Source organism: Manis pentadactyla, chromosome 7, assembly GCF_030020395.1.
Source record: "Manis pentadactyla isolate mManPen7 chromosome 7, mManPen7.hap1, whole genome shotgun sequence".
Classification (NCBI taxonomy): domain Eukaryota; kingdom Metazoa; phylum Chordata; class Mammalia; order Pholidota; family Manidae; genus Manis; species Manis pentadactyla.
In genome coordinates this window covers 144,814,056-144,838,845 of record NC_080025.1, presented here as the reverse complement: position 1 = coordinate 144,838,845, position 24,790 = coordinate 144,814,056, and the positions used below count along the sequence as shown (strand labels likewise).

At 35.4% G+C, this 24,790-nt stretch overlaps 1 protein-coding gene across 22 annotated transcripts in view; it reads left to right on the top strand.

Annotated features, from left to right (window-relative positions):
• KMT2C (lysine methyltransferase 2C) overlaps positions 1 to 24,790 on the top strand; it is a 295,862-nt gene that overhangs the window by 130,702 nt on the left and 140,370 nt on the right. For all 22 annotated transcript variants that reach the window (XM_036899485.2, XM_057504924.1, XM_036899506.2 and 19 more), the window contains exons 4-6: positions 4,043 to 4,243; positions 7,483 to 7,631; positions 8,632 to 8,741. In XM_036899485.2, coding sequence (XP_036755380.2) covers positions 4,043 to 4,243; positions 7,483 to 7,631; positions 8,632 to 8,741 — 460 coding nt within the window. The remainder of the gene's footprint in view (positions 1 to 4,042; positions 4,244 to 7,482; positions 7,632 to 8,631; positions 8,742 to 24,790) is intronic.

The following is a 24,790-nucleotide window of genomic DNA, read 5'->3' as shown; positions in this document are numbered from 1 at the left end:
TCTGGACTGTCCTATTCATCTGTCTGCTCTGCATCCCCATTTGGGAGTACACTAGACACCCGTCACCCCCATGGTCTGTGCCCATTTGAAAGATTCAAAAGTTTTCAACATAGAAGAGTAGGAGGAGAAGTAAAGCAGCATTTCCCACCACATTTTGCCCACTAACCCTGCTTTCTTCTTTGCAGCACAGATCGTTTCCTGGCAGTTCACTTGATGGGTTCTCTCCCCATCACACGAGCTCTGTAAAGGCAGAACTGTTTTCTTTTTTTCTGCTTTCTATTGGATTGATGACTTTTTTCCTATAATTATAATTACATTTTGTTTTTAAGATGGTTTCCCTTAAGATTCAGACCACATATGTACCCTATTGAACTTAATTTTGAAATAAGTCAGATGAACAGTTCTGATTGGCTTCTTCAACATAAGCACTTTATCATATTTCATCTCTCTTCACTTCTACCATCTAGCATTTCATTTTCTAGTTATTTTAGATATAGTATTCCTATTTCTTTTTTTCATGCCTCCTCCCCCTAACCCTCCTCCCCATTTTAAAAATTAAGGTTTAATTTACATAAAGTAAAATTCACCCATTCAGTGAGTTTGACAGTTTATGCAGTCATATAACCACTACAAGATAAGCCACCACCACACTAACAAGCTCCCAGCGCCTGTTTGTCATCAGCCCTGACCCCACCTCCTGCCCTTGGTAACCACTTACCTATTTATGTTCCTGTAGTTTTGCCTTTGCAATAACATCATATAAATGGAATCATAAAGTATGTATCCTTTTGGTTCTGGCCTTTTTTACTTAGCATTAATGCACTTGAGATTCATTTATATTATTGCATGTATCAGTAGTTATTTCCTTTTTATTCTGAATGGTATTCTATTTTATTGGAGGTACCTGCCACAGTTTGTTTATCATTTCCCACTTAAGGGATATTTGGGTAGTTTCTGGTTTTTGGCAATATGAATAAAATTGGTATAAACATTCACTCACAGGTTTTGATGTGAACATAGGGTTTTTATTTCTCTTGGGTAAGTACATAGGAGAGAGATAACTTTAAAGGAAAATGCCGTGTTTACCAGTGTGGCTGTGCTGTTGTGCATGCCCACTAGTGACATATGAGAGTCACAGTGGGAGAGTGGATTGGCAGGGCATTTCTTGTTCTGTTTCAGCTTTGCTATTAGGTATATGTCTTGTCCTTGGGTCTTGGGGGTTGGGGGCTCTCAGTGATCTGCCATTGCTCCAGCTGTAGGAGACCTGTAATGGGCTGGGTACAAGACAGAGTCTTGTGCTTCCTCCAGGGTTAAAAGTGTGTCACCCTCCACCCCAAACTCCCCAGTCTGTTCTTAGGCCTCCATCCTTAATTGGCCTTCACCATTGCAGGGTAGGGCTTTCACGGTTCTTCTCTCACCAGCCTAAGGCTTTTGTTCCCTAGAGGAAAGGAGGGAGAAGGACTTAGGAGGGTCTTGTGTCTTCCCATATTGCTGCTATTTCTCTCCCCAGGCTTGTGCCACGATGGGCACATTCTTGGGGCTCTTCTCCATGGCCAGGTGGTGTGCATGAGCACCCGGGGAGGCATGGAGTGAAGCCTGTGAGGGGCTGGGATTTCCTGTGTCTGTAGGTCAGGGATGTTCTATATTCTCACATTGTCTTATACTTGGCCTTTAGCAATTTGTTTAAATTTTTCTCTGAATTCTCCTTATCCTGCTTGTATGACACCCAGTGGCCTCTTCCCCAGAGGAAGCAAGTGCTTGTATCTCATCTGTTTATGGAAGTGCCTGTCATTTAGTGGCAGGTGAATTGGTTGCTCTGCAACTTAGGCAGTCTGATGGGTTCAAGAAAAGTGAATTAGTAGATTGTCTGGTACATTTTTGTTGTGAGGGTTGGAGCAGGTTCTTTGCACCTTCTACATCCAGAGCAGAAGCCATAAATTTCCCTTGCCCCTGCTTTTTCGTTTGTTTGTTTCAAAACCAACTTTACTTAGAAAAAAATGCAAATTGCATATAGGCTTCCAAGTTCAAATATCTACCCCATTTCCTTTTTTAAATATTTTTTTATTTTTGTTATCATTAATATACAATTACATGAGCGACTTATGGTTACTAAACTCCCCCCATTATCAAGTCCCCACCCCATGTCCCATCACAGTCACTGTCCATCAGCGCAGTAAGATGCCATAGAGTCACTACTTGTCTTCTCTGTGTTATACCGGCTTCCCCGTACCCCTCCCACCATTATGTGTGCTCCTTTGCCCTGCTTTTGAAGTTAACAATAAATTACTCTGATATGTGGCTGTCTTTACTTCTGACATCTCTTCCAATCTTTCCTGATTCTTCTGTAATTTGAGTATTTCTCAAAATATTTCATTGTGGGTCTGTTGTGTGATAAAATTTCTGAGCTTATAAGCCAGAGAATGATTCTATTACACTTTCTCATTTGAGTGATGGTTTTGGATATAAAATTGAAGGGTAAGATATTTTCTGTCAATACTTTAAAAGTATTGCTCCATGTTCTAATCAGTGTTCTTGATAAGACTGATAGCAATTTGATTGTTGCTCCTTTTAGGTAGTGCTTTTAGGGGAAGAAACAATACAGAAATGGGATCTGCTGAAAGAAATGTAAGCTTAATAGTTTAGAGAAAGTTCTAAATAAGAAAATTATAAAATTAATAAGATACTGACAAGGGTACTGGTGGTGGTATCATTTAGGAAGAAGAAAACATTTTTATTCATTCAGCTTTATTTTTCTGAAAGTAGACCACATTTAAGTGTGTTTGTGTGTTTATGTCTCAGTATCAGTGGACAACACAGTTTATCATGAAATCAAGATAGATTAATTTAATGGAAAACTTAAATATGTAACTTTCATAACAAAAGGTAATAGTTGAGAGTAGACAATTTAGGATTCAAAAAAAAATCACCTAAGAGATTATAGATTACTTCTATTACCTATTAATACAAGACCTCATGCAGGTTTATGGGGTAGACACTGCAGAGGTAATGCAGGGAACTGCGTGAGAAGAAAAGGCTTTGTTTGGTACAGTAGCCGTAAATATGTTGTGAAGAGAAAATATGTCCAGGAGGTGGCCCTTTTAATTCTATTTCTTCTATGTTCCCTTATCAAGTGTATTCCATAAATATATCTTGTTTTTTGTTTTTTAACTTTTTAAATGGTTTCCTTTTTTAGTTAATAGATTTTATTGTTTTAAAGGTTTAAGGTTTACAGAAAAATTGAGCAGATGGTACAGAGAGTTCCCAACTGCCTCCTCGTCCCAGCCCTGTTTCCTCTATTGTCAGCATTGTGTATTCGTGTGATACATTTGATGCAATTGATAAACCAGTATTGATACATTATTATTATTATAGTTTACATTAGGGTTCATTCTTTGTGTTATGCAGTTCCCTGAGTTTTGACAAATGTATCATGTCACGTATCTGCTATCACAATGTGTTGGTAAAATAATTTCGCTGTCCTAAAAATATATGCTCCACCTGTTCATCCCTGTCCCACTCCTGTTCAACCTCTACGCCTAATCACTGACTGTGCATCGCAGGAACCACTTACGTTTTTAAATCTCTCCATGTGTGTTTGCATGTGTTTGGTGTATAATATCACGCATAAAGATCATTGCATCAAGTGGTTAATGAAACTTTGTTACTATGTTTTACAGAGCCAGTATATAATTGAGTGGCCATTATGCCTTCCCTATGCTCTTCTCTACCCTTAGCTTTACTTTCTTTTTTTCTTAATACTTCAGTTTTCCTGAATCAGATTCAAAAGAAAATTATTTTTCTAAGTACAAACTAGAAATTTTAGCAGTGATATGTGTACTATTTTGAAAATTCATGTGGTGGAAATGGAGATTTGCAACAAAACTTAACTGTTCTTATGGCATAGACATATATAAAAGCTTAGCTTACATCAAAGATACAATATTGAATTTTAAAGCACAAGTATCTATAGTTGTCTGTCACTAAAAAAGATATGAATAAAACTTTCTCCTTCTCTGTCTTCCTTACTTTTCATTTCTTCCAGTGAACAGCTCTGTGCTTTTTGTTACTGTGGTGAAAAAAGTTCCTTAGGACAAGGAGACTTAAAGCAATTTAGAGTAACACCTGGATTTATCTTGCCTTGGAAAAGCCAACCCTCTAACAAGAAGGACATTGATGACAACAGCAATGGAACCTGTGAGAAAATACAAAATTCAACACCAAGAAAACAAAGAGGACAGAGAAAGTAAGCAGTTTTAAATAAATGGTTGGAATGCAATGTCTGTATTTTCCACTCAGTGTTTATGAATATGTAGATGGAGTGGTTACTGAAATGTTTCTCATGTTTTTATGTTAATCATGTTAATAGGATGCTTTATGACTTACCATCAACTTAGCAAATATTCCTTTACTCAAAATCTCTTTGTTTAAAACAAAAAGCAATTTTCTTAATTGTATATGAACAAAATCAGTGTGGTCACAAGAGTTAACCTTTAGATGACTAAATTTAAGGGATATAACATAAACCTAGAAGAGAGTTCATGGAATTTATCTATTAAATGGAAAGAAGATAAAGCAGATTAATGAAGTCTTTCTCTAAATAAGTTTTTATTTGTAAGAATATACAATAGCAAAGCAAAGGTTGTTTTCACTACTCATGTCTTGTGTCATTTATTAACTCATTTTTATGGTTCAGAGGATGTTGGACTGTCCTGTAAACTACTCTCATAGTACAGTGTTAACCTTCTTCCTTTCTGATTACATTCTGAGAATACCCTTTCTAAAGTTAAAGAACATGCTTTTTTTAAAATTCATAAGAATTTTCTAAGATATTTGTGTAACTATATATATGTGTCTGTATTCATGAACATTATAATTACCCAAAACTCTTGTGCAATTTGTTTGCTTTTGGAGTTAAATTTTTTTATATGTTGAAGAGTTTTATTTAAAGGCCATCTTAATAATATGTACTTGGCTCTGGTAGCTGAGGGAGTGGAAGTTTCTGTAGTTGAATGAGAAAATGTAGAAATTAATTTAGTTTGGAAAGCCATCCAGCTCTGCCCCTTGAGGGTTATGATGTAATCATCCAAGTGCTTATTTGGCTTTTTTCCAAATGAAGTACTAAGGCATTGTTGTGTTGTTCTTATTTGATTGGCTCCTTCTTTTGGACTGCTGCCAGTACATGGAAGACCTGAAGTAGGAAATGAAACAGTAACAAAAAAGAGAATCTTCTGAAAGAATTTAAGGTGGAACAGCTTAAGGAGGTTTAGAAATACTGCATTTAGAGTCTTGATAGTTTAAAGGCTATAGCTAGGTCATCTATAAGGGCTTTTCCTTTTGTGATCAGTTGAGTGCTGATGTCCTAATAAAATGTCCCAAAGTCCAGCAAACTTACGATGTCCATTAGTAGTTAGCAAATTTAATGGACTGTACCACTTACATCTTATATTCTCATGTTCTGCCTTGAATATTGACAATTATATAAATACCTATTCTGGGAAATACAGTTGGGCTTCATTTATGTACTTGTATTTTATAAGCTAAGTTAATTTTTAGTGAAAACTTTTATGGGCTAAAATAATTCTGTAAAAATAGCCCTGGTTTAATGAAAGTCTTTACATAACAGTCAATGTTTACCAAGTTATTAAGTAATGATAACAAGCCAGTTAATGGACCTTAGAAATAAAGCACATTTATAAAATTTGGAAATAATTTAGGTGTAGAAAATTAATTTAGCTTCTTAAAGGTTTTAAATACTTACAAAATGTGTTCTAATGAATTACAAACCAGATAAACAGCAAGTTCAAATTTTTTTTTTTTGGTGGGGGGGAAAGGAGGTTTTAAAAATAGTTTTTCCCTCTTGGTGGCACTGAATAAAAGATTATAGAATCAAGGACTCTTTTCTCCTTTCCTTTGGTTTTAGACTTAAAGTTTGGGGGTTGTATTTCAGCTGACTTGCCATGATCTTTTTTCAGCTGAGCTTCTGTCATCTGTAGGGTTGACATCAGCGTCTTAACTGGTGTGGTGCATTCATACAAAGTGTAAAGGTGAAATCTGATGAAGCTGCTGGTTAGGAATTGATTAGTAATAGACTGTTAGTCATTCCACTCATTTTTATACCCATCCCCCTCCGAATCAAATACTGGTGCAAAGAAAATATGTTGAAACAATATATTAATTTTTATAGATGAACTGTCAGTCTTTCCCCCCACCACCCCAAGAAAATAACAGTCATTAATAATGAAGAATCTGTATGTAGGAAAGGAAATTATATTTATAAGAAAGAGTTTGTTCTCATTTTACTGTGGGCATTTATAAAAATGAGAATTTAAAGTTAGCATACCATGCTAAACCTTAAAAAATAGCGAGTCTATGCATTTCTAATGCTGAACATAAAAAAATAACTGGTTATTTTTATATGGTTTGATATTTAAATGTACTTACTGAACTATGTTAATACTTTTTTTCTTTCAATGATTCCAGGTATAAAAAAGTTTAGTACCCTGGTCATTGTGCTGATTTTCTCTTAATAGGAATCATGATAAATATCCAGCATACAGAAGTGCAGTGAGTTATGATCTATATTCAATAGTGATTTAATCCAGAATTATGATCAGGTTAATAATCTAATATCAGGAGAAGATTAAAGTTTTAGTGCCAGTCATCTGATTTCCCATATTTAATGTTTAAACACAATAGTAGTTATTATTTACTTAATCTTACTATGCGAAGTTCGAGAGCCCTGAAAGTGAAATCTCTTCTGTTGAATACCTTATTTTCTGTTCATTAGTATGCCATAGTTTTTGCTGTTACACTAGCTTCCTTATTCCCCAAGCCACGAGTAGCTGTATTGTTTTTGCTATTTACTTCTGATTTGAGGTCAAGTCTTGGTGGAGAGGATTTGCAACATCATGCCACAGGCCAGCCGTTGAGATTTGTTGAGAGGACGTAAGAAAGCTCCAGCTGACACATTCTGCCCCCACTACCTCCTTTTTCACACTTTGTAGTGGGTTTCACTTCCTCTGGGAAATGACCTTCCTTTACATAAAATTAACTGCTAGCTCTGTTGTGATAGTCCTCATTTACGATAAAGCAAATTAGAATTTCTGATTTGATTGAGTTATGTTTTGTAAGAGGTTAAGTGGGCCCAAAGAGAATGTTCATTTTATATGCTATAATAAAGTACTTGATTAGAATATTAGTGTTTCTTTTTAAAAAATTATATAAACAATGGTAAATAAATTTGCAACTAATTTGTAACACTTCCTTATGAATTTGGAGACTTTAATTGTTGCTTACATGATAGAATATAGAAAACCAGTTTTATGTTACACTATGAATAATAACATGTATTCTAAAAGTTGTTCTATGACAGTTTATACCTAATAAATTAAAATTGATTTGGTAATAACATTATATTGAAGTTATTGTAAACAATTTTCCACTTGTTATCATTTTCACATCTATTTTATTTTATTTTTCCAGGGAACGATCTCCTCAGCAGAATATAGTATCTTGTGTAAGTGTAAGCACGCAAACAGCTTCAGATGATCAGGCTGGTAAATTATGGGATGAACTCAGTCTGGTTGGCCTTCCAGATGCCATTGATATCCAAGCCTTATTTGATCCTACAGGTAGGAGCTGGTCTTCAATAATAATGACTACCTCTTGATTCTTGTAAACATTTTAATTTTAGTGCATTATCAATTTGATAGTAAGTACCTTTCCTCTAGAAATAATTATGGCCACTTGTAAAAAAAAAAGTCTTTGTTAAGTTATGCCTGCTTACATAAAATAAATTGTCTAGTTATGTTTACCTAATTTATTTAGCATCTGCACAAAATCAGCACTAGGATGGAGGCTTTTATAAATATTTGCATTTACTCTTATGTAGGCAGCAATGACATGGAAATCTGACAATTGGAGAGGAAATTTTAAAGGGATCTGTGAGAACTTGGGGAACATGGCAGTCTGGGTCTATTTAATGTAGGAGTAAATGACAATAGATCTTGCCATGTGGGTATTCAGTTACAGTAACCCACAGTCATGATATGGTACTGTTGGGATTTTGAGTAAATTGCATTCTACATGTTGATTGTTAGTGGTTCAAGTGCTGTGTGATAGAGAATTTAAGGACTGAGCTGTTACTAACAATCAGAGTGGGCTCTTGGTGTGGGATGGTACAGAATAGAGGTGTACATGGACCTTACGTGCCATGTGTCCTCTATCATAAAGTATTAAGTGTCCTTTATATTTTATGTAAAGATACCAAATAAAATGTCTTACAGAGATGTTTAAATGAAATGACTGAAAATTAATTTTTTTGTTGTTGAAATAGTCACTAATTTAACGATTGTCCAACTTTTATGTGCATCAGCATCACCTTGGAGGGGTTGCTTCTGGGCACCATGGCAAAAGGCTTTGATTCAGTAGACCCAGGTTGTGATCTGAGAGTTTGCATTTCTAATAAGTTCATAGATGGTACATTTTGAGAAGGGCTACTTCAGTGGTATCACAAATGTAGGACATCTCTGCGTACTTACACATCAGAGTGGATTTGGGGGTTTACATCTTTATATGTTAGTGCTAATGTCTTATGTTAACATGTTCTCTTGTTCGCTTTAACCGTCTTAGGCACTTGCTGGGCCCATCACCGCTGTGTGGAGTGGTCACTGGGAGCGTGCCAGGTGGAGGAGCCATTAGTGGTTAATGTGGACAAAGCTGTTGTCTCAGGGAGCACAGGAGTAAGTAGAAAAAATATTTAAGCCCTGACTTTATAACACTTACTGTAGTCAACATAGAGGTTCACTTGCAATAATTATTTATTAAATGATTACTATAATGTAAAAACCCTTCACATAGGAAATTAACTTATATCCAAGAGTAGTTCATGTAAACCACTAGAGTATAATATGTTGTAAAATAAACACAAATCTTTAAATATCCTGCATTTAAATCAGAAATTTAAAATTTTAGAAAAGAGAATTACTAACTATACTTATTCATGTGGTTATTCTTTAAGATAAAACTATTTGATGAAGATTTAAAATAAGAGAGACAAGATTTCACAGGTTGTTAGTCCATAGTGTGGACTAGCTCTGTTTGGTACTTAAAAAATGGATGAAGATATTTCTGTTCAGTCAGGTGGCAGTTCAGTTTTGGCACTATCCCAAAGTAGTTCCACATACATGTCCTGCCATCTTTCAAAACTTTTGCTGTGATTTTCATGTAATTTTGAAGCAAGTACAGAAATAAATGCAGCATTTACCCTCCACCTATAAAGGCAGCAGACTCTGTGAAGTGAAACTGTGTTGCTGTCTACAGATCCCCTTTGACTTTTGACCAGTATATTTGGGAGAAGTGAACAGCCTTTCTAAAGGAATTTTAAAAATGAAATTTTTGACCTTAGATGTTATATGGGCTTTAATAGATTACATATAGGTAAAACTTTTCATATAGTTGAGACAAGGACTTAGATACAAGTAATTATTCAATTATTATAGCCTTAGCTTTACTCAGATTGCCAGGATGACCTGACTTAGGTGGGTGAGTAGTTCTTACCTCAAGGTCAGTTAAGTTACAGTGCTTGCTTTGGAAAATGTGACTTTACAGTTAGATGCTTATGTTGCCAAATGTTGAACAGAATACCACACAGTAGTGAGTGTCACAGTCTGAATAGAGTGTGATAGGCCAGCAAGAGCGGCTTCTTCCATGAACTACTTAAGTAGTTTTGGATTATTTTGTGACAGTGAAAAGTATTATAGGAAAGGCAATGAACAAAGGCTAAAATGAACTTTGTAGTGTTGTATTGGAATCAGAGGAGTCAATATAAAGTCATGGTTTTTAATATTTATACAACTACTGAACTATAGATGTGTGTATACATGTGAGTTGGTTTGTCTACATATATTTCCTAGCTTTGTTCGCTAAGAGTGTAGTTAAAAGAAAGCCTGCCTTAGCCTGACTTTTTTGGACAGAAGATACCTTTCATTCTTCAGATGCTTAATGATTAATATTTAAATGGAATTTAGGGATCGAGGCAATTCCTTTACCCCCAAAAGAGGAATGAAGGGCTACGAGGAAACCTGCATTTCTTAAGATTTTTTTTTTAGGTCTTTGTGTTGAGTGGCCAGAGCAAGCAGAAGGCAGAAGGCATACTTGGAGCAGGAGAGTGATGAATTCGACAGGATCTGACAAACCTCTATTCCTCCATTAGACTCAGTCAGTCAAGATACAAGGAGTGTGTCAGCCTTCCATTCCTGTTTTTACTGTTTCTGTCTTGTTTTCTGTTTTTCTCCATTATCAAATGTGCATAGGATAGACCAGTTAGCTACAACGGTTTTGTTAGTTTGCCCCTAAGAAAAGAAGAGTTTGTCTTACTGACAAAAATTCAGACCAGTAACAGCACATTTGTTAAACATTTGATAAGGCTGTGGGGAAATAGGCATTCCCACACCTTAATGCTGGGAATGCAAATTAGTACAGTCTTGTGGAGGGGGATTTGGCATATCTAAGAAACTACATATGCACTATCTTTTGACCTTTCTAAGAATCTGAAAATCTTGAAAATATGCCCCCCCAATAATACAAAATACCTGTTATATTAAAAGTTAATAATTACAACACTATTTAATTTGCAAACTATTGGAAACACGTAACAAAATCTAAATGGCCACACGTAACAAAAGGGTTAATACATTATGGTATGGTTCATGCACTGGAATACTGTGCCGCTGTTAACACTTTTTAAAGTGAAAAAAATGCAAAAGACCAGTATGCAACTCTTTATGTAAGAGAGAATGAGATACAAGAAAATACACAATCATATGGTCATTTGTGGAAAAGAAATACAGGAAGGATAAACTAGAAACTAAAAAGACTGGTTTTCTATGGAGGGTGGGTAGGAAAGAGGTAGAAAGAAGATGGGAATGGGATCCATGGGGCAGGGATGAGGCGTGACAGACACTTCTCAGATACGTCTGTTTGTATAGCTCTGATTCTTAGAACCATGAGAATGTTTCACATTCCCCCTAAATAATTACAGTCATCTAGGACCTGGGGGAGTCCAAAAAGGAATAGCAAAGTTTGCACTGAAGGAGATAGAGAAGAAAAGAGCTGAGCCGAGTAACTGGAAGATAGCGTCTTGACCGGATTCCTGGGGAGCTAAAGACAAAGAACTACACATGCACGCTGTCCTCTCGTGAGCAGGGTGTTCTTGCGGGTCAGGCCAGCAGGTCTCAGACTACTTTGTGTATCTCTTAAGTGAACAAATAAGTCACTATATGGGGAGATAACGAGAACTAGGTTGTTAATGGGAAGAAGCTGCAAATAAAGAAATGCTAAGATAAATTTTGTGGTGTTGGAATGGAATCAGAGTGATATGTTGGTTTTTAGTATTTATACAGACAGATCCAGAAATGCAGATGTGTGCACTCACACGTTCCCCAGCTCTGTCCTCGGTGAAGCCCGGAAGCAGCAGCCGGCCATAGCAGGCAGCACAGCCAGTGCTCAGGTCTTGGTGGAGGACCACTGTTCTCCAGTAAAAGGAGCCAGGTTCCTTGAGAAGTAGTGCATGGTGCAGGAAAATTCGAGATGAAGTACCTGAAAGTAATGAAGTACTCAGAAACGTGGGACTTGCAGAAAGCCCAGAGCCAACCTGAAGGAGCGCCTCAGAGCTGGACTAGTTTGAGCAACAACAAAAAAGAATGATAGTATTGGGTTTTCATCCATAGAATAAGATAAGGACACATGAGTCTGTACTGATATAAATAAAAAATAAATAAATAGCATGAATCGAGTCACATCACTCCTCTAACACTCTTCAGTGACTTTCCTTTTCATTCAGGAAGAAAAGCCAGTCCTTTCTAACTGGCAAGGCTCTGCAGTGTCTTCACTTTCCTGTGAGGACTTCTGGGACATCTCTCCTGTAGCTCTTCCTCTCTTTGCTTTCTTCAGCCACACCACCTCCTTGGATTTCCTCAAATACCCCAGACGTGCACCTGCCTCTGGGCGTTGCAGGTGTGGTGTGCTCTCTGTGGAATAGCCATCGTAGACACGCATGACTGGCTCCCTCACCCCTGCAGGGGCTTATTCAGGAGCTACCTGAGCAGTGAGTCTCTGCTGGGCTGCCTGCTAAAATGTCCCGTGCCACCGCCTCCTGCTGTATCCCTGCTGTATTACTGTCTCCTTTGCACTTAACCACTGTCGAACATGGTATATATTTACTTAATGATCTTGCTGATTTCTCCTCACTAGAATATGGTGCCACTGGTAAAAGGACCTTTTTCTGCTTTAGTCATTCCTCAATAAATATTTTAGCCTAAAGGAATAGCACTAAAGATCATTCATTAAAACATTCATAGTTAAAAGAAGTCTAAAGTGCCAGTGTTTAAAAAGCTCACCAATGTGGTTAATTTTATACAAGTTTATAAATGTTTAACAGAGTAAATTTTTATAATTCTACATAAGTGATTGGGTGGGGAGCAGTGACAGTGAAAATCCATGCTGTCTCAAAAGGTTCCCTAGGAGCAAAGTATTGCAAAAGTACCATTAAACTTAGAATACATTTTTATTTTACCAAGAGACAGATGTTGTTAGTTTGTTGATCTTTACTGTGATGACATGCGGTTGAATGTATTATGATAATTACCTCCATTTTCAAGGAAAATAAATATTTCATCTGCCTCTTCATAGTAAAGGTGAGATTTCAATAATGAGACGGTAATGACTTTTCAAAGAGACACGTACTGGGGTTTGAGCATTTTGAAAATGGATGTTTGGAACTTTTCCATTTGATATTTTATTGCCAGAAACAATAAAAGTTTATTACAAATGATAAATTTTCTCACATTTGTTGCCCAGACATCTTGGATATAGAATTCCCTAATCTGTTAAAAATATTCGAAGAATTTAGGTATGTTTTAAACTTATTTGCTAAAAAAAAAAAAACTTTCTGATTTGGGGAGGTGAAAATTTTTGATTATGGGAGGTAAAAATTTACTAGATACAATTTGATGATTTTGGTTGGGATTGAAAAATGGTTGTGGAGGTGGTGGTGTACTGGTCTTTTTTAGTTCTCCCTAGTTTTTGTGAGAATCGCTTTTTTCTCTTTTTTTAAACCTGTGACAGATACTTGAATAAACTGGTTAGAATCAGCTCTTTCAATCTAAGCAGCTGGAATAGAACAAGATAAAACTCAGGTAACAGGACGGTAGTGCTCTCTGAACTTTGTGATTATTCACATCTTTTAGTTAGAAATATTCACACATGCATCTTTATTATATATTCTGATTGGAAAATGTCTCTCTTCTTTATGTCACTTAACAACATTATTAATTTACATTGTTTATGTGAGTCTTTTATTACTTTTGGTCCCCTGCACTAGGGCTGTGAACACCATGAGGGCGTGGATAATAATCTGTTTTTGTTCACCATTTTATCTCCAGTGCCTAACAAAGTACCTGGAACACAGGAGAGTCATTTATGGGATAGATTATGCGTGAATGGCATTTGCCAAAGAAGGGCAATGCTGAGCACTTAGCTCGAGTGGAGAGGAATGTTCTGCTGGCACCTAGTGGCCGCAGCTGGACATGCTACAAAGAAGAGGACCGCCTCCCTCAGCGAAGAATTACCCAGCTGACAATGTCAGTAGTGCTGAGGTTGAGAAGTCCTGGTTTAGTTAGTATTATCCCTTTCTTAATAATTAATATTTTTAATATGATTTCTTCAATTGTTAAATGGCACTCTTTATCAAGCAGTTAAGTGTTTTTGGAATTTCCTTCAGATTGTTTTTTAGTTTTTCCAGGGGGAACTTTATCTTTTGCTAGATGGAAGAATACGGTAATACTATGAACCTGTGTTTCAGGAAAAGTAATGGTATTTCTCTTTTAAATTCCTTTTCAGAGCTCTGGGGGTGCTACAGCATCTTGGAAGTCTGGATAGTTTGAATATTACCAAGGGACTAGTTTTAATTCTGCCTGCTATGGATGCTTGATCATTTATTTACCTAAAACTCATCTTTCCTGCAATCTGTTAATTGTTCCCAAAAGAAATAATCTATAAACCTCTAACACATATTTCTGTTCTTTTAACTAGTTTTTAATCAAATGTTCAGCATCTTACTCTATAAAGAAAACATTAAAAAATTACTGTATCATCTCCCTACTTAGAATGGATAATTTCTCATGTTTCTTTCCACCCTCACCTCCTCCCACAACCCCATTTTGAAATTCCGTCGTATTATACTGATTTTATACCGGGTATTTTTTGTGTAAAACTAACTTAGTTTTGTGAAAAGAGTTTTAAGTTTTTTATGTTTTGAGTTCTTTTTGTGGACTGCAAAAGAGTACAAAAATAGCTTTCAGTATTTAATATGGCAGTACACATTAAGAATGTAGATAAAGAAACGTAATGTAAATGTAATTGTGGTTAGAAAAGTGAAAAACAGTATACAGATCTCTCCTAACCGCCATCCTCTAACAAACTGAAAATAGGTTTATATAAGATCATTTCAAATACTAGTCTGTATCTTTATGTAAGGTGATTTGCAAGTACCTATTTTACCAATATGTTGTCTAATACTGTTATTTTTAATATAACCTTAGTGCTTTGCAATATAAATTTTAAAAATTACCAAAGTATATTTTCTTCATTCTGCTGTATAGTATTTTAAGAGGCTGGGCAAACATTCACAGATCTGAATTCTGTATTTGTGCTGGGAGTCCCCAAGATTACCTCCATGCTGGAGACTCACTAGAACGACTCATGGGACTTGGCATAGAGTTATAATTATGGCTAAGACTTAATTCTGTGGTATGGTAAGGGTATGTAATGGAAAGATGTCAGTGGACAGAGACATTGACAAGGTCTGGAAGAATCCAGTGCAGGCTTTTTTAGGCACTCTCCCTCCTATTAGGGGTCATACAAGAGCACTGTCTTTCCTCAGCAGTAAAAATGTAGCAACTTAACGTGCGATGCTCCTGCGCTGAGAAGCTCAAGGTCTTTATTGGGGGTTAGTCATGTAGGTACCCTCTGCCTAGCACATACCAGAAGGAAAGCCACATGTTTTGCACAGATAGTCTAAGCATAGTAAACTGCCCTTATCAGTTAAGTAGTTGTGGGAACCTTCGGAAAATACAAGTTCCCAGATGCCGGCTGTGTAAGTAGGCCTTCCTGAGGATAGTAGTCTCAGGACTCCTATGCTAACCATTTTTTGCACATTACTAAAATTGGATTGTGTCTCTGTTGACATATTTCTGTCTACAGGACTATAGTAGGTGCTTTTTAGTATACAGCATTAATTATTCCCCATCATAGGGAGGCTGTGATAAGTGCTTTAGTGGTTATATTAAAAGAAGTGCTTTTAAGCGGAGGGAAGATATTGATAAGATATTTTTGACTGTAACAGGAAAATCCTGTATTTAACTCTGAAATCTACTTTGTCTGATATTAATATATCCATTCCAGCTTTTTTTTTAGTAGTAAAAATTGGTGTATGTTATTCCATCCTTGTATTTTAACCTATTTGTTAAAATTAGCAGCCGTTCTGCTTTATGAAACTTAATCTGACAGTCTCTGCTTTTTAATTGGAGTGTTTAGGCTATGTACATTTAATGTGATTAAATCCTACCCTTTCCCCTTTTTTTCCTGTTTGTCTCTCTCCTTTTATTTCCTTTTTCCTGAATATTTTTGGATTGAATATCTTTTAAGATTATGTTCTATCTTGCTTGTTAGATTATACCAGTAATTCTTTTCTGTTATTTTTTTATTGCTTTAGGGTTTATAGTATATATCTTTCACTTATTACAGTCTATGTTCATGTGATATTCTATAGTTTCATGTGTAATAAAAGTATACTTTTTAATATACATTTTAATAGTATAGAATAAATTTTATACTTTAGTAATATAGAAAAATTATAGAAATATAGATAAAAAAGAACCTTTTCTTAATTATTGTTTAATTAAAGAAGATCCTTCCCACATGCTTTCTTTTACCCTAGGAGATTTCCCTTGACATCTCATTAGCTAGAATTACCTTCCATGTTCATGCCTTAAAACAGTAACTGATATAAGTGTTGGGCAATACCTTATAATTATAGCCTATGATTCTCCTCTGGGGCCATGGGTGTGCTCACCCCTCTGAAGCACATTGCTGTTTAGTGGAGGGTGACTATGAACAAAATTGAGATCCTTAGGAAGGAAGAAGGTAGAATGGATGTTTTGTACTTACCTAGCAGTGTCTGTTACTGGAAACATATTTTCACTGAAAGAATCTGAAAATATTTTAAAAGTAGGAAAGATTTAAGATGATGATTAGAGGATGGTTAAGTTTCAGTAGGCTAATAACAGGTTATGTAGACAAAGGGTCATGTGCAAAGGTTTGGGTATGTGGATTCTGGAAGAATGGCACATAAATGGGAATGACTGGACAATAAATAGGGTGGGGAATAGTAGGAAATGGGAATTGAAAATGTCATTAGCTTTACATGTCAAGCTGAGGAATTTCATTAATGAAGTTTCTTAAAAAGAGCAACAAATCTGAACCCTTTTAATCTTTTGTAGTTAAATTGGAAGAGGTTTACTTGAAGACAGAAATGTTTAGGATTACTGCTGTAATTGAAGGTCAATGAATATAAGTTCTGAATTTTAGGTCTTATGTGTGAAGTGTAAAGGTAGAATGTTGTATTTGGTTCTTTATGTATCACTGAGTTGCGTCTGATTCTTTATGCATTAGATGGAGAAGCTGCAAATGTCTCTTTAGTTTCAGACCTGAGTATGTGGGAAAATTAAGCATTTCGTTTTGGCCATGCTGGCCCTTAAACCCATGAAATATCTTTGGCACTAAATGCAAGATTGGCATCATACAGTTTTCCTAGCTAGCAGTGAGAGCAAATCACACTTCCAGTGGACAATATTAAACAAGAGAAGAAAAGAAGGTGAAAGTTTGGCCCTTTGGTCAATGTTCAGATGAAGAAGTCCAGTGAAGAGGTGGAGGTGACATGGAAGAGGAGTTAGAAGCGTACTAGGAATCACCAGGTCTGCATTGATAGGTGTAAGGAGGTATGGCCAATGCTTTCAAGTGTGTTTTTTGTTTACTATAAGGTTTTCTAAAAATACTTTCTAAATAGAATGTAATTACCATAATGGGGAGACTCAGGAATTTTGACTTCTGTGTCTGATGTTAAGGGGTATCTTTATCAAGTCATGCTATCTGTCTGTACTCAGTTTTTTCATTTTGCGTAATAAAACATTATATTACCTCTACTCTAAAACTTAAGGCTATAAGAAAGATGTTGAGACCAATTATGGATTACTTCAACAGAATAGTAGTTTAGATATAGCAAGATAATCCAAAATTTGACCTTGGAAGACTGTTAGATATACCTATACTAGAAATTGCTGTGTTTGTTTCCTTTTGCTGTGCCAACTTGATTCTTAAGTTTCTTTATAGGAATTAAGTTAGGTGGAAGCTAAAAGGCGACTGCAAATTTCTGTTTTAGAAAAATAAAGAATTTGATATGCCTTCCGGTAAAATAAAGTTAAATTTAGATGGCCTTTCCAATCAAGATATCCTTGGCATTAGGGTTTTTCCAGTAAAAGTCATAATTTCATTTTAATCTTTCTTTTAGTTTTAATTAAGCTTGACTTAAAGAAATGAACTTACCTTTGTGATGAGGTGAGTTGTATTCTTTGATAATGTAAAGACTCCATTTGATTTAAAGCACAGGCAGGGTGGGGGGTAGAGAATAACATGAGCTTGTGTATGTATAAAGTTATCTTTTGGAGGCTACATAAGAAACTGGTAAAATTCTTTGCCTTTAGGGAATTTATCCTGTGTGGCTTTCTATACAAGGTGTCTTTTCATTGTATATACTTTAGAAAGTTTTGAATTTTGAATCATGATAATATATGTATTTCCAAAATTAACATTTTTTAGTAGTTTCTAATGTGTCCCTGAAAATAGATTTCAAAAGTTCATTTCTATAATTTTGCCCTAAAATTTAGGTGTTTTTTATTTTTATGGATTGTTTTGATACAAGAGTCTAGTTTCAGTTTCTTCCATATGGAGAGCCAAGTGTTCCTGTGTCATTTGTTGAAATCTCTTATCTTTTTCCCACTCATTTAAAATGTAACCTCTGTTGTCTAGCAAATGTTCAATGTATGTGTGGATTATTCCTAAGCTCTCTATTTTAGTTTATTTGTGTATTTATACATCCCAGTGATAATTTCATGCTGCCACAGTTGCAATAGCTCTGTAAGTCTTGATATCTGGTTGGGCAAGTATAATTCTACTTTCACCTATAGCAGAGAAACTTGTATTAGATCAGCTCTCTCACTGATAACAACTAGAAAGGCTGGATAAAATATTTTTCAAAGAAATACTTAAAGGCATTAAAGAACTGTCAGAGAGGTGAGGACTTGAGAGGGGAGAGCCCAGAGGGAAGAGTTACACTGAGAGGTCAGCCTCACATGAACTTTCCTTTCCCCTGGAGGCATTTATCCAGTTCATAAAAGAATAGCTGAGAGACTAGAAAGTTGAGAAGAGTTTCTGACAGTCTGTAGAGCTGGGAGGACAAAAGTGGGATTTAAGGGCCATTAATACTACAGACTTTAATTTGGGACAACTAAGAACCATATCAGAACCTAGCACATTATGGCTTATGTGTCAGATCCAGCCTACCACCTGTATTTATATGGCCCATAAGCCAAGACAATTTTTACATTTTTAAATGGTTTAAAACAATTAAAAGAATATACTACATAACACATAAATCATATTAAATTAAAATTTTATATTTCCATAATTCCATAAATGGAATTTATTGGAACAAAGCCACACTAATTTATTTGCATATTACCAATGGCTTCTGTTGCACTAAAGTGACAAGAGTTGTTGCTACAGAGACTATATATACTTTGCATTGCTGTGGGCATGCTACAAATCATAGCAGCACAATTATAAATCATCAGTGTTTGATTGCCACATATATTGTCCTGAAATTTATTTCTCTTACTACTGGAGCATATCTATCATGCTAAAACAAGAAAAGAAGAGAAAAATGGTTTCATATAGAGTGCTTTTGAGGCATAGTGGAGTGAATTCTGTTGTTACGAAATTAGATGGCAAAACTTTGTATTCATTACTGTGGGATACTATCGTTGTGCCAAAAATTATGATACATGTCAACATTACCAGACTAAGCACTCAACACACTATTCTTAACTCATAGGAAAGTAATGATCAGAAAAAAAATAGTGAATTAAAATGGACTATCTCATCATAACAGAAATTCTTTACAAAAGTGAGAAATGAAAATGAGGCTACAGTTAAAGGAAGTTTCTGAGTGGCTCAGTTGTTATCCAAGCACAGAAAGAAAGCTATTTGTCAGTGGTGAATTAATTAGATCATGTTAGAAGAGATCAGTTGAAGAAATGTGTGTACAGAAAAGAAACTTTAGACTGTTACTAACCTTTCAGCAAGAATAATTTAAAAGTTGTGGACATTGTGAGCAATATTAATAGTTATTTCAAAAACAAGGCAAATGGTACATAGAGGTTTTGAGTCAGTAGGTCTTTGAGTACTGCTCAGTTGTTTATTCTAGGAGTCAGTACTGGGTTTTCAGTGACTGAAGAATTAGTCTTTATGAATAGTCTGCATGAAACAACTACAGATAAAATATTTATAAAGAAGTTGAGAAAACACTAATTCACTACAACTGAAGTGGAATCTACTAAGATGTATTACAAGTAAAAACCATTATGAGCAGAAAAGGGCTCTGCTTGGACAGATTTATAAAACTTAAAAAAATATAGCAGTGCTTAAAGGTCTGTGATTATTCATTGTATTCATTAATCAAAAGGTATTTTGCAGAAAATGGTGTAATCTGTCATGGGTTATTAAACTAATAGTGTCAGTGGTGAGTTTTGTTTGCTCTTGTGGATGTCAGCATCTCAATTCTAGGAATATTTGTTAGAAATGAAAGCTGAATATACAGAATTGTCCTACAATGTAGCAGTTTTTTGACTTGGCAGTGGTAAAGTTTTATTGCAGTTAGTTTTCTGAAATAGATCTGAGAATAAAATTTAGGTAAAGTTTTTTTAACTTAGGTCTGAGAATAAAATTTTTCTGAGTAAGAACATTGCCCTTAATCTCTAAATCTAATACTTAATGGATTTGGAAGTTAAATTCTGCTGCAGACTTGATAATATTTCTGAATGAGTTCAAACTAAAATTACAAGGGAAGGCACAGCTTTTATGTGAAACTTACACTGTGGTAAAGTTGTTTCTACAGCTATTGCTGTTTGAATCACAAGTAATATCTATCTGCTTTATGTGCTTTTCATGCAATGAAAATTTAAAGTGAAAACCAAGATCTCCATTCTCACATAAATTTGTAAATATTTTCCAAGCTCCAGCTGCAGCTGCAGCAGCAGCTTGCTATTTTGGACCTTGAGGAAGTACAAAGAAAATTTCCATATTTCAAAATCCATTTAACTGTGTAACTGAGGAGCTTCAACCTGTCCTTTAATTGAAGGTGATTGTTCTGCAATATAATGATGACATGCTAAAAGAAAAGATCAGGAGAAGAGTCTAATAAAATTTTATAAATGCCTTTCAAATATGAATATGCTCAGATAAAATTATATGCTTCTGGGTTGACATGAGTATTTGGCAGTACCTCTGTGTGAAAAGATATTCTTAAAAAATGGATATGTAGAATGTCATTGTATAACAGAATGGGCAGATGAATATTTTCAATAAATTATGATGATAGGGAAGAGTACCTTTTCCCTCCAATTAAGTGAAATCTTATCCTTCCTCCAAATTTCATTCTTTTCATTAGTATGCTTGTGTTAAAAAAACAAAAAGCATAATTATTATCATTTTGAATAACAACAATAATTGTTTTTTTAAAAACGTGTGGAAATTTATTTTCCCTCTCAGTCGATAAAGTGCTTACGTAATATTGATTTTGCCTCTTGTCCCACAAAGCCTAAAATATTTACAACCTGGCCCTTTTTGGAAAGGCTTGCTGATCTCTGAGCTGTACCCTCAGAATAAGAGAAAACTGGGGGGAAAGAGTCTTGTCTCCACAAAGACTTGAAAATGCAGCTTCAAATCAGCTCACATGCAGATTGGATTAAAGTGATCTTCTCTAGTGTAAGTGCCTATTTAAAGAAAAATCTTCTCTGGTGAAAAACAACATAATCTAGTACCTTAAAATACCTCTACAGTTAAAAAAAAATTAAGCAACAAATCTAAAATTACCAGACATACTGAAAGATATGACTAAATCAATGAAAATAAAGAGAAAGAACAAATCATAGGAAAATGTCCTCAAATTTTTTTTGGCTCTTTGCACTTCCACACAAAGTTATGACATTTTGAAAAGATAATAAGAGAATATGTTTGCAAATAAATTCTTAAGACACAGAAGGCACTGACTATAAAGGAAAATATTGAAGAATTTAACTACATTAGAAAAATATCATGTTCATAAAAGATACCATAAGAGTGAAAACACAAGCCTCAGAGAGGAAGAAAATAATAGCAACAAATATAGCCAACAAAAGAAATAATTTCTAGAATATATAAAATAACTGCAAAACAATAAGGAAAACAAAGGCAAACCTAATAGAGAAATAGGCCAAGAATTTAAACAGGCACTTCATGAGAGAGAGAATCCAAATGTCCAGAAAGCATAAGGTGCACAATCTCATTTGTAATCATGAAATGCAAATTACAACTGCACTAAGATAAAACATTATGTACCTATTAGATAAGCAGAAATTCAGCCTAAATGTAGTAAGTGTTGGCCTGGATTTGGATCAGTGGAAACTCATACTGCATTGGTGAGAGTGAAAATTGGTGCAGTCATTTAGGAATGCAGATTGTAATTTTCTAGTAAGGTTGAAGTGACACCTATCTTAGGACCCAACAGTTTCACTCCTATTTATATACCTTTATGACATACTGTTCTCAAACTTTTTGACCTCAGGACACCTACTGGTCTCAGGACATTTATTTTGAAACATTAATGTCCAGCTTAATAGAAGACAGCTGAATTTTCATTCTGCTTTTGCATTTTGTTTTGGTTGAAGTATATGAAGAAAATCCAGCCACAAAATGATACATAATCAGAGAAGGGAAAATTATTTTAATAGCTATTTCAGATAATTATGAATATTGCTCTTTGATACTGCACCAAAACTTGGCAAGTGTAGTTTCTTAAAGGTTTGGTCCAATATGGAATCCAAACCTTGTCAATGAACATTTCTTTTACTCTTTAATATTATAATCCATTATTTTGCAATTTCAGTGAATCTTTTTATCATGCATGATTTTATAACATTATTAATTGTTCTTTAGAAAAATATTGGTTCATCAAAAAATTCAGATATTCCAAATATGGGCACATTTTAATAAGTAACAAAATTCACATTTGTTATAATCCTGATTTCAACAGTAAAGTCTTGGTAAGCAGTCAGGCTTACTGTGGTGGATGTAAGTTTTCTGAATTTTGCCATTGGCCACAAATGCTCTCAGTTGTTTTCCTTGAAGTGACATGCTTGCTTTGTTCATTTTGAAGAAATGTCTGTCAAATAAGCCTAGTTTGTAGCGGTTTCGTTTTTTAAATGATATTTACAAACTGGAAGCAGTACAGATTTCTGGGTTATTAGATAAATATGCATCCAAAGGAATACTGTACAGCAATGAAAATGCATGAACTATAGCTACAGAAATCAAATGGTTGAGTTACACAAATGTACATGAGTTGAAGCTAATTCACAAAAGAATTCCTATAGTTTTTTTTTTCTTGTTAAATGCAGTTCTAAACAAGCAAAACTAAATTATATTGTTTAGAGAGATATATGTAGCTACTAAGAATCTAAAGAAAAGCAAAAGATTAATTGCCACAAAACCCATGAGAGTGGTTACCTATGGAGAGGGTCAGGAATAGCATGAAAGGTTTCATTGGCAAGATTCTTTGCTTATCCCGTGTGTTAGTACACAGATGTTCTCAGTAATTACTTAAACTGTAAAAATACACTCCTCTGTGTATGTGATATGTTTCACAATAAAAGAAGGATGAAAAGAGAATAAAAGCATCCTTGGATAGCAATATGCTAATGTCCCCTAACTTAATCTGTAAACAATGTGATTTTTGTGTGGTTTAAATTTCAGTAGGCAAAAAGTAAGACAGCTGGAAATATCCTTAAAGTGAAGAAAAATGAAGCGGAGGTAGTCCTTAGAGATGTTAAAAACTTACTGGAAAGCCACAATTAAAACTGTGGCATTATTCATTATCATGATTTAAAAGATTGCTGGAACAGAATAGAAACTCCATATGTAGAACCAAATACAAATAAAAAGTTGCTTTATGGCAGAGTTGTCATTTCCAAATCATTATTAGTCCATTTTTTCACTTTTTCAGGTTGGGTAATTTGTCCTTTCCATTGTTAAACCCTTTCAGTTAGTGCTTTATTCATGTTGGTGTATTTTTCAGACCTCAACTTTTCCATTTGTTTCTTCATGATATCTTGTATTTCTTAGCCAAGACTTTGCTGAGGCTTTGTATTTAATTTGCTTCAACTTGTTCATAGTTTCTTATGGAAGCAGTTTTATAATGTATACTTAAAAATATTTGGTGGGTAATTCTAACATCTTCTTAGTATTCACAACCTCTGATTGTCTTTTCTCATTACCAGTGAGATGGTTCTTGTTATGGAATGACAAATTATTTTTCAGTTGAAACCTTTATATTTTCAGTATTATGTTATGAAACTCTATTTCATTTCCCCCCTTTTTAGCAGGTCTTATCCAAAACTTTTGGGGGTAAAAAACAAAAGCGTTGGCCCCACTTTGTTACTCCCAGGTGTGTGCAGAAGCCTCAGTTCCACTATCAGCCTCCATTGACTTCTTTTTGGGAAGGAGCCTCTAGTGAATGCTGGGCAAGGGTGAGAATTCAGACTGTCCCGTCTGCCTTGTGATCTCATCCTGGCTCAGAAGGTTCCTACTTTGCACTTGGCCCCCACTGACAGTGTGGGTGGGTGTGGGCTTGTTAACTCTAGGCAGTGGTTTAAGTTCTGGTTTTCCAGTAGGTGTCCTCTGCCATCACCCCAGTGGGGAGGGAATGGATATGAGCTCCTCATTATCATTGGGTGGGTGTTGAATTCTGAACTACCCACGTTTTCTCCAGTGAACACTGGGGGAGGAGGCCTTGTTCCTGTCCAGTGTGTATGGAGGACCTGGCACTCCACCCAGCCTTCGGTGGTGCTGCCTGTCTTGGGGGAGAGGGGATGCCTAGGTTCTCCTCTGGCCTTTGCTAATGGGCATGGTGCTTGGGCTGCTTCTCTGGTGTTTGGCTTGCGTAGGTTGTTTACCATCTAACAGTTTTCTGTCTTGCTAGCCTGCTACTTTCCCTCACTTTTGGTTAGAGAGAGCAGATAGCGTTTTTGTTTGTTTGTTTTGTATGTGTACCTGTTAGTTTTTCTGGGTTGTTGGTTTCTTTAGCACCTCTTCTTATATATATGAATCAAAAAGGAAACCTAGGGAATTTATGCCTTTTCATTTTTCAGCACCTGAGGCTCTAGTTGATCTGCCACCTTCTGTCTTCTAGTGTTGTCCTGTGTTTGTCTTACGGGTCATGCCCAAGGTTTTCAGCTGTGCTTAGTATAAATTTTAGGGAAAAGTTAATCTCTTCCATTTTGTCTGGAAGTAGAAGTCTTACTCATTTTTGAAGACTCTTTTTTTCTGAATATATAGCTCTGGATTGATGTGTTTTTCTTAA